The sequence below is a fragment of the Orycteropus afer genome, unplaced genomic scaffold, assembly GCF_000298275.1.
Source record: "Orycteropus afer afer isolate SDZICR_OR568_19922 unplaced genomic scaffold, OryAfe1.0 scaffold00007, whole genome shotgun sequence".
Lineage (NCBI taxonomy): Eukaryota > Metazoa > Chordata > Mammalia > Tubulidentata > Orycteropodidae > Orycteropus > Orycteropus afer.
The window spans coordinates 12,088,328-12,102,451 of NW_006921594.1; the positions used below are offsets into that span (position 1 = coordinate 12,088,328).

General features: G+C 40.0%; 1 protein-coding gene across 1 annotated transcript in view; it reads right to left on the reverse strand.

Annotated features, from left to right (window-relative positions):
- Window positions 1-256: 256 nt before the first annotated feature.
- LOC103200565 (B cell receptor associated protein 29) overlaps window positions 257-14,124 on the reverse strand; it is a 147,265-nt gene continuing 133,397 nt past the window's right edge. The window contains 4 exon segments of the mRNA XM_042781394.1: window positions 257-392; window positions 6,657-6,754; window positions 6,834-6,952; window positions 8,551-8,590. Of these exon segments, the coding sequence (XP_042637328.1) occupies window positions 257-392; window positions 6,657-6,754; window positions 6,834-6,952; window positions 8,551-8,590 (393 nt within the window).

Here is a 14,124-nt window from a genome sequence, read left to right on the forward strand (position 1 = left end):
ATATGCTGTATGGGAGGTTGTTCTCTCCCATGAAAAATCTTGTTGTAAATGAATATTTATTGATGTGGGGGAAAGAAGTGTAGGTCACAAAATAGTATGCATGACATGATTTCATTTTTGCAAATATTTGTGTCTGTATATATAAGAAAATTAACCAAATTGGTCGCTGTTAACTTTTTTCTGTAATTTCTAGGTTTTCTACATTTACCATGTGTCAATTTTCTTTCAAGAGGAAAACAATCAACAAACTTAAAATTTATTTAAGGATTATTCCAGGAATCCCTGGGTTGAGAAGAGACTGCTTTAGAACTTGTTTGTGCTCCAGGAAATTGGCAGCCCTTGGAATTGTGACACAGAAATCCTTTACCATGGGATGCTGCTTCAGGAAGAACCTGTTTCAGGGCACAAAGAAAACATTAGAGACATTCTTTGCTCAAGTTTAGGAAAAGCCTGATCATCAAGGACAAAGCCCTGTGGGAAATTTAAGTTTTTCCTAATTTTGTCATAATCACTCATCAAATTCTCATGTCCTGTGTGTTTACACAATGTCACTGAATGCTTTTCTGTTTGTGGTGTTTGCTCTCCTTATGGTTTAAGTTACACATGAAAGAAAGGAAGAGGCCGGGGAGCCTACTTCTCTTGTAAACTCATGTAGTGTAAAATGCTCAGATATTCGAAGGCACCTAGCATTAATGGCTAGGTTAAATTGAACTTGCAGAGAAAGTAGATGGTATCATTTTAAATCAAGATCCTAACTTCTTCTTCACAAGTATCAAAGATAAAGAAAAAAGGCTGATGGTTTTGTGCTGTATAGGAAAAACACAGTTACGGCTTTTCTTTTTAGTCAGATCTAGACATGAAGAGGAGCTCTGGTAGCATAGTGGCTAAAGCACTTGACTGCTAACCAGAAGGCTGGCGGTTCAAACCCACCAGCCACTCCTCGGAAGGAAGGTTGGGCAATCCTACTTCCGTAGTGATACTGCCTCGGAAACCCAAGGAGGGGTCGCTATGAGTCGGGGCCGACTCGACGGCACATAACAACAACAACAACAGACATGAAGAGACACAATGCATTAAAAATATCTGATGTCATTCATTTATGCAACAATTTATTAAGCAGCAATTCAGGACAGGTGTGGGGCTCTATAGTATCAGGGAAGCAGCTTCCTTCCTCATTCACCACTTTCCATGGCCTGGGCCTCATGATCTAAGATGGCAACAGTTATGTTTCAGGAAGCAAGATGGAGAAGCAAAGCAGCAGCTGCCACATCACATTCCTATCTATTTCCAGCTATATGCAAGGAGACTGGGAAGTACTGTCTTTATGCCTGGCAGCTGTGTGTCAAAAATTGGGGTATTACCATAGAATAAATAATGTTGAGGGACAACTAGTACCCCCAGCCATAAGCATCTATTGCAGGGTTTCTCAACCCCAGCAATACTGACATTTGGGTCAGATAATTCTTTGCTGTGGGAGGGTGCCCTGTGCATTTCTGGATGAATTCAGCAGCTTCCTGGTCTTGACCCTCTAGCATGCCCCCAGTTGTGACAACTAAAAATGTTTAGAGACATTGCCAATGGCCCTAGGGGACATTTCTCTAACCTCCACATTGAGAAAACTGATCTACTGTCTGCAGCCATTGGTAGAGACATAAACAAATCATGAGTGAGAAAGTGTCAGAGAATAAATTGTGTGATGAAAATAAAATAGATAAATGAGACACATGGGGCAGGGGTGATGCAGGTACTGCATATGCAAAGCTCTGAAAGGGGGAAGAACTTGGCTTGTTCAAAGAAGAACCAGAATGTGAATGTGGCTGGCAGGGAAAGTGGACTGAGATGAGCCTGGTGAAGCACTGGGGTTTGATCTTAAAGGTAATGAGAAACCATTGTAAAACATTAAGCATGGAAATGACATGATTTTTTTTTTTTTTTTTAAATCAGATGGTTGCTGAGAGTGCTTATGTAGGAAACATGTAAGAGAGGACACAGGACACCAGTTAGGAGACCATGAGGGTAGTCCTAGTGAGAGATGGTGTTGGCCTGGATGATGGTGGTGGTGGCAGTGGGAATGGAGAGAAATAAAACTGAAGGAGAAAAAGAACTAAGACAGGAGGTGCCTGTTATTTATGACTTATCAACATGCAAGACCCAGTAGTGTTTCAGGGCATGTTTTCTACACATCTTGAACTTCAGTGCAGTCCACTGCAGATGTTTCTGAAATGTTTGAAATCATTTTGGCTATAGAAGGAAGCAGGACTACTGAAGTCATGTTTGCTTAGAAATTAAGGTGGAAAGCAACACTGTGAAGGCAGAAATGTGATATAGTAAACTGATTAAAGAAGACATGTTAAAAAGAGAAAACAAATTTTCATGAAGTGGATTTCAACAAATTCAGGCTTTCCAGGGAAGGTTGCAAAAATGTGTCTTTTAAAACTAAGTTGCGCTTAACCCAAGACTTGGTATTTTCAATAGCTTCATATGCATGTGAAAGCTGGACAATGAGTTAAGGAAGACCAAAGAATTGATGCATTTGAGTTGCGATGTTGGCAAAGAATACTGAATGTACTGGACTGCCAGAAGAATGAACCAATCTATCCTGGAAGCAGTATGGCTGGAATGCTCCTTAAAAGCAAGAACAACCAGACCTTGTCTCTTGTACTTTGATCATGTTGTAAGAAGGGACCAGTCTCTAAGGAAGGATATCATGCTTGGTAAAGTAGAGGATCAGCGAAAATAGATCTCTATGAGACAGACTGACACAGAGGCTGTTAATGATGGGCTCAAGCATGGCAATGGTTGTGAGAATGGGACAGGACTGGGTTCATTCTGTTGAACACAGTGTCGTTATGAGTTAGAATTGACTGGATAGCACCTAGCAACAGTAACAACAGGAAAGGTAGAACAAGGGTTGTAAAAATTCACTAAGACTCAGTGGACTTTGAAGTTTTCAGAGATATTAAAGGAAAGGATAATGCTTAAAAAGACTGCTATATTTACACATTGTGTAGTAGACACTCAAATGTATGCCGTATCACATCAGTAGAGCTGGGCATGGGCTACTCAGCTATGGTGCTATATAGATAAAGGGCCAGTGAGAAGGCAGTGGAAACGGAAATGGAATGCAGAACTAGACCAACCCATACAAGCAGAGCAAGACAACAGGTGCAGGGGGCATCCAACCATCTGCATCCAACCTCATTGGATGGAAGATCCAATGAGGAAGCAAGAGTGTATCTGCAGGCACATAGAGAAAAGGAGCAAGAACTCTAAGAGCAGGTAGTATGTGGAAATCCAGGCAGGCTGGCAGCATCAGAACAATATTCTAGAAGGTACTGGAAGTCCAGGCTCTAGACTGGAGTTCAGGGGCAGGACTCCTTCACTGCTAGGGGTTCCCAGCCCCCAAGTAGCCAAGGAAGGGACTTAGGCCCCAAGAATCAAAGCAGAAACACAGTTCCCAGTACTGGGGCACAGAAAGAGCTAGATAGCAATAGGGATGACGTGTGCAAAAATATATCAAGAGCGTGTAGCTAAAACTTTTGAAGTGCTACTTCCTAGAGTCAGGAATCACAAAGGCAGATTTACAATTAGGGAGAGTTTGAAAAAACTCTACATAACTGATGGAAGAGGACAAGAGTAACACTCCTGTGACACTACCCATCACCAGCAAGGAAAGTAATAGACAAAACAAACAAGCAACCTGAGAGGCAGTTTGGTATGGTGGTGAAGTGCACAGACTCTGGATTCAAACTCCTGTTAAGACAAAACATTATTTCCTGCTTTAGCAATAGTGTTACCTTGGGAAAGTTCCTTAAACGTTTGAGGCCTCAAGTTCTATCTATAAAATTGAGAGGGGTGTGTTGTAAGGTTTCATGATCAGTGGGACATGTGTGGCACACTTACATTTTTTTTGCCTCTCGTCTTGGGATACTAGCGTTCCACCTATAGCACATGCTGGCACTGGTATCTGGTAGGACACGTATAAATGTTTGTAACTGAAGAAACTTTCAGTGGTGCTGAATCAGTGTTTAGAGGATATTGAACGTGAGGGGATGCATCCTGGAGGTGTGAGAATAAAACTTTTGTCTTTTTTGGCCTTTGTATTTCAAAGCAAACCTTGTAATTAATGTGTATGACTTCCTGTGTGCCACTTGGAAGTTGTGGTTTTGGTGATGATGTTCAAATGAATACCTTATTTTCACGTACGATACAGTATCTACACACAAATCAAGGGGCACTTTTTTCGTTTGCAAGTCACTCTCCCACTCTCCACCCCTCAAGTGTTTTCCTAAGTGCGATATGCTAATAGCACCATGCAACAACTGGGGCAGAAGTGACCAGGCTTCCTTCAGACTTGCTCCCCTTAGGCAGCTTACTATGGATAGGAAATCAAAATAGGAAGATTCTCTTTTCTTTTGAACAACAGCATAGTGGTTAAAGCATTTGACTGCTAACCAAAAGGTTGGTGGTTTGAACACATCAGCTGCTCTGCAGGAGAAAGATGTGGCAGTCTGCTTCCATAAAGATTACAGCCTTGGAAACCCTGTTGGGAAGTTCTTCTCTGTCCTAAAGGCTCACTATGAGTCATAATCAACTCCATGGCAGTGAGGTTTCTTTGAAGAGTTAAGCAGGGTGCCAAAGGACTTTGTGCTTTAACAGCTGGGAAGCACTTAACTGTCAAAGCATCCAGAAGGGGAGGCAGAGGATGCAGCACGAAGGAGACTCGAACGACATGCAGCCATTGCACAGCGTTCCCTGTTTCCAAAAGTTTCACACAAAATAAATCTGCTAAGAATGAAAAGATTTTTCTCATGCTTCATCTCACCTATCCTACCTCCAGAGTGCAGAGGAACGTGTCTGTCACGTAGTATTTATTACCTAATAAAATATTTAAGGAGCTCTGGTGGCACAGTGCTTAAAGCATTCAGCTACTAACCAAAAGGTTGGTGGTTTGAACTCACCAGCCATTTAGTGGAAGAAAGATGAGGGAGTCTGCTTCCATAAAGATTTACAGCTTTGGAAACTCCCCTGCAGGCAGTTCTGCTGTCTTAAGGGGTTGCTATCAGTCAGAATCAACACGATGGCAGTGGGTTTGGGTAACGAAATTTTAAAGTGACTGAACTATTCAACATGTATTCCATTTCTGAGAAAGGTTCTATCAACCAAATCTAACAAACATAATTTGACCATGAAAGGGTTGAATGTAAACTAAAGTCCTTTCTGGGAATCTTTCAAATCCTCAAGCCCTAGGACCTTCCTCTTCCTGTACAGTCTGAAAAACCTTGAGAATCATTGTGTAATCTTAGTTCATACAATAATCCTGACATGTTTTATCATTCCCATTTCAGAGATAAGGAAATGGAGGCCCAGCAAGTCTGCATTATTTCTTTAAGATCACATGACTAAACACGTGATGGCGCCAGGCTTACATTTTAGTTTTGCCAATTCTAAAGTGGTTCATTTTTTTACTTTTATGTTCTTCAGTCATTAGACTTGATTTCCATACTTTGGGCCAGGATCCCACTCTCTGTAGCTGTCTATTCACCCAAGTAGCTCTCACTCTGAGATTTCTAAGTCTACACTCTGAGCCGTCATTTGTTCAGTTTGCTCCTTTCAGCACCCCCTTCTCTTGTTATTTATGGTGTTGTGAGCCCATATGGTCTAACTCTCATTTCTTATTCCTGTTAAATGTCTCCTACATCTCTGTTTTCTAGCAGTCAATCTGACTTTTCTCTGAAATAAAATTCATACGTACTTGCTCTTTTCATCCATTTTACAATGAAAAAAATTAGTTATGTGCAAAGTCGGTGCTAAAATTGTAATAAACAAAAGAGGGTGAAACAAAGACCAGAACAGTTAAGAACTCCAGTAGTTATTTTCTCCTCTCTTTTATATTTTGATCTTTATGAGACAAGGAAGGTGACTTTCATGTCTAAACATTGGAACAACCTCAATTATATTAATATTACAATCATTATCATCTTCTAAAGGAGATACTAAATGAATATTTTAATGGGAAAATGTATTTACTATTTACCTTTAGGAATACAGAAATGCCACACAAACTGAGTGTGACCCCAGTATATGTATATTTGAGGTAATACCTGTTTAATTAATACTTCTCACAGCCATGGGAACCATTGCTCTTTTGGAAATCATATACATTTGCTTTTAAGTCAAGATTCCACTCTGTTGTATGTTCAGTTCAGTGCTATGGCAGTTAGGCAAATAGATGTAAACCCTGTCACTAAACTTGAAAAGTTAAAATGCTTACTAAATTATGTTATTAACACAACTGTAAAAAACAAAGTGCAGAAGCACAGTAACAAACATATAGTTGTCAATACAGCTGTCTTATAAGTGTAAACTACCATATCATCAGATTAAAACAAAGCAAAACAAATGTCAAAGGTAATTTTTTTCATTGTTTGTTCTTTCTGACCCTTCCCTATAAATGCAGTGGCTAATCCTGATAATTTATTCTTATTTAATCTATGAACAAATTTGGTGATACCAGATACTACTGTTAAACAACAACATCATCCGATTAAATAGCTTACTATTATTATTGAAACCTCATCAAAATTTTAAAGCCTATTAATGGTTTCATGCAACTTAAAAATATTTTTCCTTTTATTTGTAAATAGCTATTATACACCAGTGTTGCTATCAATATACATATGGTGTTAAACATGCTTATATTCTTAAGAGCTGGAATACAGACTTTACAATATATCTGAAACATTATCAAATACTGTTAACAATGCCATTACCGTATGTAAGAGCATTGAAAAAAATTATTGGCTGGTCATATACAGTACATTTTTCTGAACTGAATTTAGAAATTTCCTAGAGGCTAACATGATAACAAATTAATCATCTTGACACGGTGTATCACAATCCTCTTTCAGAAAGTTCACAAGCCTTTCTTACTGCCTTTTTGTAAACGATCCTGTAAGGGAAAAAATATGACTTAGGTAGGTATATCAAAGACTAAGAAACGGATTCATAGATACAAGTGCTTTTCTTTTTGTAAAAATGGCTCAGTGGTGTTAGACCTCTAACTTCACAAGCTGGGAGGATAATCATTATCAACATCAACCCAAAGCTGATGATTCCCATGAGGTGGAGGTCAGACATACCTCCACCATCCAACCTTTTTACCAATTTTTACCAGCCATCCCTCCCACAGCACTCTCTGCTTCTCTGCTGGGTTCAGTAATTCATTGCAATGGCCACACAGAACTCACAGACCATACTCACAGCTCTAGGGCTTACTAGGGAAGAAATAAGCTACAGTTCAGGATCAGGAACAACTCAGATACAGTTCTGGCCAGGACAGCTTCTTCCCAGCTATACTCACAGGCAGGTCTCTCTCTCTTAGCCTCTTGGCCCTGGGCTCTGCCCCGCGTGGTAAATGTTACAAAGCTCCTTAGCCACCAGAGGCACTCCACTTTAACAGGAAGCCTCTACTGGAAGGCGCTCAGCTCTCTCTTGTTCTACTCCATGGGTTGAGGAGCCCAGCTCCATTAAGTGCTTGGAGGCACCCCACTCTACCTTAAGCCTGTTGCCAGAAGTGCTCAATTCTCTAGCTCCATGGGTCAGGATGCTCACTGTATCACCTAGTTCTGTGGGCTGGTAAACCCAATGCTCCATCTTGTGCTTGTCTCCTGGTTCTGCTGCTGCCATTTCTCTGCTTTTGTTTCTCACCATCTCTGGTGTTACAGTTCTTCGTCTTCTGGGTCTAGGATATTCTCAGTGCAGGGACCCTAGGTGCAAAGGTTGCGTTCTGCTCCAGGCTCCTCTTCTTGGTGGTAGTGAGGTCCCCTCTCTCCAGGAACTAGCTCACTTTAAGCCAAGTAGGATGGCAAAACTGACCAACCCCCTTATTAGGGTTCCATACACCTTGTTTGCATGGTCTCATTCCCACAAGGGTGCCATGCACCTTATTTGCATTATTAGCAGGCTATCTAATCCCCTTAGTGGGTGACAAGCACTTTAGTTGCATAGTCCACATAGTCATTTTGTGGGAGCAACAAGATCATGAATGGCATGAAGGGCCATATTAAGTAATTCATATAAATTAATTTTTAAAAACATTCACCCTCTGTGTAGTTACTATGAGACTACTGAAATGTGAAAACATAAATTGAGAAAGTCTCAAATTTAAAAAACTACACCATTTATGGGTTTTGCTTGATAAAAATGCCTAGAAGGGAAAACCTAACTTTTGTAAAGTTCACTTTTTTCCCACCTTAATATGACTTTCACAAGTGACACCAAGAAAACAAAGTTCTAAAACATTCCTTGCAAACCCAGTTAGGGTTTTTGGCAGTGGAAGAATGAATGGAAGTAAAACCAAAACCAAATAAATACAGTGTCTTTTTTCTTTATCTTCAGATATTTGCCAATAGAACTGGCTTCTCAAATTATATTCTTTGCTGATAATGTTATAAAGATGGCTATTACACACCATCTAAAACTGGAGGAAAATGGAACAGAAAGAAACCTTAAGAAATCATTTGGCCCCAATGATATATCACTTCATACCTGCTAGGATGGCTACTATTAAAAACAAACAAACAGAAAACTAGAAAATAATAAGTGTTGGTGAAGGTATGAAGAAACTGGTAGCCTGGTCCATTGCTGGTGGGACTGTAAAATTGTGTAGCCACTATGGAAAACAGGTTTGTGGTTCTTGAAAAAGATAAATACAGAATTACTATATAACCCACCAGCCACTCATTGGAAGGAAGATTGGGCAATCTACTTCTGTAGAGATAACGCTTAGAAACCCAAGCAATCGAATCAACTTGATGGAGTTGAGTCTGGTTTTCGGTTTGGTACATGACTCAGAAGTCATATACCCAAAAGAATTTAAAACAGGGAATCAAACAGATACCAGGTTCAGTGCAGTGCTATTCACAATAGCCAAAGGGTGAAAACAACCTAAATGCCCATCAACAGAGAATGGATAAACAAAATGAACTATATACATACAATTCAGTCATAAATGAAGTTCAACTATATGCTACAGTATGGATGAATCCTGGAAACTTTATGCTAAATGAAGTCAGATACAAAAGGACAGATATTGCATGATCTTTTGTGTGTGTGTGTATGTGTGTGTGTATAATAGACAAGTACATAAAGATAGAAAGTTTAGTGGTTACCATGGGTAGGGGAAGGGAAAATGGAGGATTATTGTTTAATGGGTACAGTGTTTGTTTGGGGTGATGAAAAAGTTCTGCAAACAAATGGTGATGACTACACAACACTGTGTTTAATACCACTTGTTGTTGTTGTTATGTGCCGTCAAGTTGGACCCGACTCATAGCGACCTCTCCTTGGGTTTCCGAGGCAGTATCACTACGGAAGTAGATTGCCCAACCTTCCTTCCGAGGAGTGGCTGGTGGGTTGAACCGCCAGCCTTCTGGTTAGCAGTCAAGTGCCTTAGGCACTAAGCTACCAGAGCTCCTTAATACCACTAGATTGTATATTTGAATATGATTAAAATGGTGAGTTTTATTTTATGTATATTTTACTACAATTAAAAACAAAGAAAAAGATTATTAGGACTAAGAAGGTAAATGTCTACATCAAGAAAAAAATCTCCTAAAATAGAATTGTAGAATGTTATCAAAGCGCTCTGGTGGTATAGGGGTTAAGGCATTTGGCTGCTAACCAAAGGCTGATGGTTTGAACTCACCAGCTGCTCCATGGAAGAAAGATGGGGAAGTCTGCTGCCATAAAGATTTACAGCCTTGGAAACCCAATGGGGGTTGCTATGAGTCGGAATCAATGGTAGTGAGCAGACTGTACTGCTTATATACAGGAAGTTCATCAAGCACTTGTTTACGCAGGACATTAATGCTTTCAGAGCAACTTGAATAACATTAACTTTAAGAAGCAAATAAAAAGGCAGGATTGAGAGATAAAGGTACCATTTTCATATGTTATACATACGTATCATACCACTTTAGACAAAAATCAAGGCTTTAATGGAGCTGTTATTATGGGTAAGTTCCTTAAGTGGAGGGTGATTTTCCAAAATGAAACTTAAACATTGGCAGGTGATGATGGGTTTGTGTTGCTAATAACCTCTAGTTGGTTCTGCTCTTTCTTTTCAGAAGAGAGCCTGGGCAAACAAGGAAAAGCAAACACTACACAAAATTTGAAGGTCTGTAATCTAATGTTTATTTAGTGACTATAACAGAATGGGAGGCAGAAGGGGAAATCCAAGTGGATTTGAAAAATGCAAAGTGAGATTTGTTTACAGTGAAGAAATCTCTTTCTCCCTTTTCATCTCTGTTTCCTTAATATTTTAAAGGAGCTCTGGTGGTTGACTGCTAACCAGAAGGTTGTCGGTTCAAACCCACCAGCCATTCCACGAAGGAAGACAGAGCAATCTACTTCCACAAAGATTTATTGCCTCAGAATATTTTAACAATCCTTTATGATTATTTCACTTAAAGTACATCAACTATAAGAAACGGAGGAAGCTAGTAAGTTTCCCAAAGAACCTAAGGATTTAATTTAATTACTATAGGTTTGACAATAGAAGTAAAATTCATAAACAAAAATTTGGTAACAAGCTTTTTACCATAGATGGTAAACATCTGTTTTGCCTCTCAAGGTAAGGTTCAGAAGGTGAACATCGAAATGTAAGTAACAGTCACTTCTAAGAAAATGGTTCTCATTTAATGATGTCTAAATGTCAGAATCTTATATAGATTCTTGTCTTATGCTCTCTAGTGGTGCTATAACATAAATACCACAAGTGGATGGCTTTAACAAACAGGAATTTATTCTCTAACAGTTTAGGAGGCTAAATGTCCAAATTCAAAGCTCTAGGGACTGGGTGAAGGCCCCTTGACCTTGGGCTTCAGCCCTGCCTCTTGTTCCAAGTCCACTGGAGCTGGAGGTGTCTCCTAACTCAGGCCGCTGATGGCTGTTGAAGCTGACGAGAACCCTAGTTGGCAGGTAAAATGGCACAATCCCAAGACTGGTAGCAACATGGCAGGCCATTGGTTCAAGTCCAGGTACAATCCCAGTATCAGCAGGTAACACAGCAGCCACTAGTTTAAGTCCAGGAACTGGAGATACAGACTCAGCCAACTGCAGGATCCAGATGTGCCAAACAGCTTGAGATTTTTCTCAAACCTTCACCATATACACTGGAAGCAGATCATACCTGGATGATCTTCCCTTCAACCATCAGCTGCTCATAGAAGATTCCACCATGGAGATGATTACAATCTTATCATGGAGAATAACTAATCCAGCTGTCACGCCAATCAAGACCAGGCCCAGCCAAGTTGACACACAACCTTAACTACCACAGTTCTCATACTGGACATGGGAAGGGGTATGGGGATAGGGAAAACAATGTGATCAAACAAGACATAATTAATAGCATCTGGTGGTTCAAACCCACCAGCCACTCCTTGGAAGGAAAGATGGGCAATCTACTTCCATAGTGATACCACCTTGGAAACTCAAGGAGGGGTTGTTACAAGTTGCATGAGTCAGATCTGACTTGATGGCAGTGAGTTTTTTTTTTTTTTTTAAGGGTTGTTTAAAGCTTTCTTTGTTTAAAATGATTTAAAGTGCCTTCCTGTACAGGATCCTGCTTAATGTTCATAGAAGCCCCATGAAGAAGGTATTAAAATTCTCATCTGAGTAACGAAGAAGCCAAAGTGCATGGATATCAAATGATTCACCCAAGGGTTACAGAACTGGTAAACTAAGAAGCTGAGTTTTTCTTCACCTTCAAACAGATTTTTTTTTTTTTTAAAGGAAATTGGTTTATAGGTGATGTGAGAATAGATATACCAAACACAGTAGTGAGGCATCTCAGGTCTTAACAACATTAGAGAGCTACCACCACTCCTTGGGCTAGAGGGACAAGGAAAAAGACGGTGTTATGGAGTGCAGGAGCCAGAGCCTGTTAAATATATTCTTCAGGGATCAGGAAAACCATTAGCTGTTAGCACAAAGGAGGCATTCAGCAATGGCTACTGCCACTGGAAACTGAAAGACTAGTCCTGCTTCTCCTCTCTCCATTCAGAGAACTATACATTTCTGATACTCTGGCAACGTCCACTGGCATGGATACTCATCCTGCTTGAGATCTCAAAAAAAAAAAAAAAAAAGGAGAAAAAACTATTCTATTTCTAGGTGAGAGGCATCTGAAGTGTTTTCTTCTCTTCCTGTAGTAGATCGTGAAGGATGCTGTAAAGTGAGTAATTCTCATCACGTTCTGGTGAGGCTGTCATTTCAGGATCTCTTCTTTTAGAGATGGGGAGAGGGCAATCTTGCTGAAAATCTCAGGCAATGTGACTGAGTCCTCAGTGACCTGGGATCACTGAGGATTCAATCTTCTACAATCTTCTCTGAGACTGCCCTTTTTCCTGCTGTTTTTACAGTTGGTCAAATGAACATTAAACCAACAGGGAATGTCAGATTACAAATGTGCTTTGGATTGCACTTTGACTCTAAAGTAATACTGAAGTAGCTGGAATGAGAACAAGTCTTTCTTCCAGCAAAAACTTCTACAGAGGAAGTAATATTGAAGATGATGATGAAGATGAAAATAATAGACATAATTTCTTCACTGTTTACTATCAGCCAGGTACTGTGGTGAGCAACTTAAATATTTTATTTAATTCTTCCAACAACTCAGGGAACTAGATGTTCTTGTTGTGCTCATTTTATAACAAAAAACACACTGCCATCAAGTCAAACCTGACTCCTAGCGACCCCTCCTTAGGTTTCCGAGGCGGTATCACTACGGAAGTAGATTGCCCAACCTTCCTTCTGACGAGTGGCTGGTAGGTTTGAACAGCCAGCCTTCTGGTTAGCAGTCAAATGCCTTAGGCACTAAACCACCAGAGCTCCCTCTCATTTTACAGATAATGAAAATAAGGCCCAGATGGGGTGATGTAACCTGCATGGGATCACAAAGTTAGTATGAAGTGAAGTATAGTTATTTCAAGTCTATCTTACCCCAAAGCCTATGCATCCAGTGACTGCTTGTCAAGGAGCTCTGGAGGTAGAGTAGTTAAGGCATTTGGCTGCTAAGCAGAAGATTGGTGGTTTAAACCCACAGCTGCAGTGTGGAATAAAGATGAGGCAGTGGGCTTCTGTAAAGATTTACAGCCTTGGAAACCCAATAAGGGTTGCTATGAGTCAGAACTGAATTGATGGCAGTGAACTTGGAGCTATCTCATGTCAGGCATAGTGATAGACCCTGGAGAAAGACTGACCATTAAGATGTAAGGAAAGGAGTCCTGGGATTAGGGTTCCTACTATAGTGAAATAACTGCAGAGTTGTAATTGCTGGAAAAAAAAATCCCGATTGAAAGCAATGTTGCTATTAGGTTGTTAGGTGCTGCTGAGTGAATTCCAACCCACAGCAATCCTGTGTACAACAGAAATAACACTGCCTGGTCCTGCACCATACTCAAAATCGTCACTATGTTTGAGCCCATTACTGCAGGTACACTGTGTCAATCTAACTCACTGAGGATCTTCTTTTTTGCAGACTCTCTACTTTAGCAAACATGATGTCCTTCTCCAGGGATTGGTCCTTTCTAATAATATGCTCAAAGCACATGAGATAAAGTCTTATCACCCCCATTTTTAAGTGGCATCTGGTTGTATTACTTCCATGATAGAGTTCTTCGTTCTTCTGGCAGTCACAATATATTCCATGTTCTTCGCCAATATCATAATTCAAATGCATCAATTCTTTGGTCTTCCTTATTCACTGTTCAGCTTTCACATGTGTATAAGACGAATGAAAAGACCACGACTTAGGTCAGGTGCACCTTTCTCTTCAAAGTAACATCTTTGCTTTTTAATACTATAAGAGATCTTTTGCAGTAAGATTTGTTCAATGTAATTCTGTCATTTAATTTCTTGACTGCTGCATCTATGGGTGTTGATTGTGGATCCAAGGAAAATGAAATCATTGATAACTTCTATGTTTTCTATGAGTCACTGTACCAAAAAGAACTGATCGATCTTCATCCATTTCAAGAAGTGGCATATGATCTAGAACCAATGGTAATGAAGGAAGAAGTCAAAGCTGCAATGAAAGAACTGGCGAAGAACAAGGCT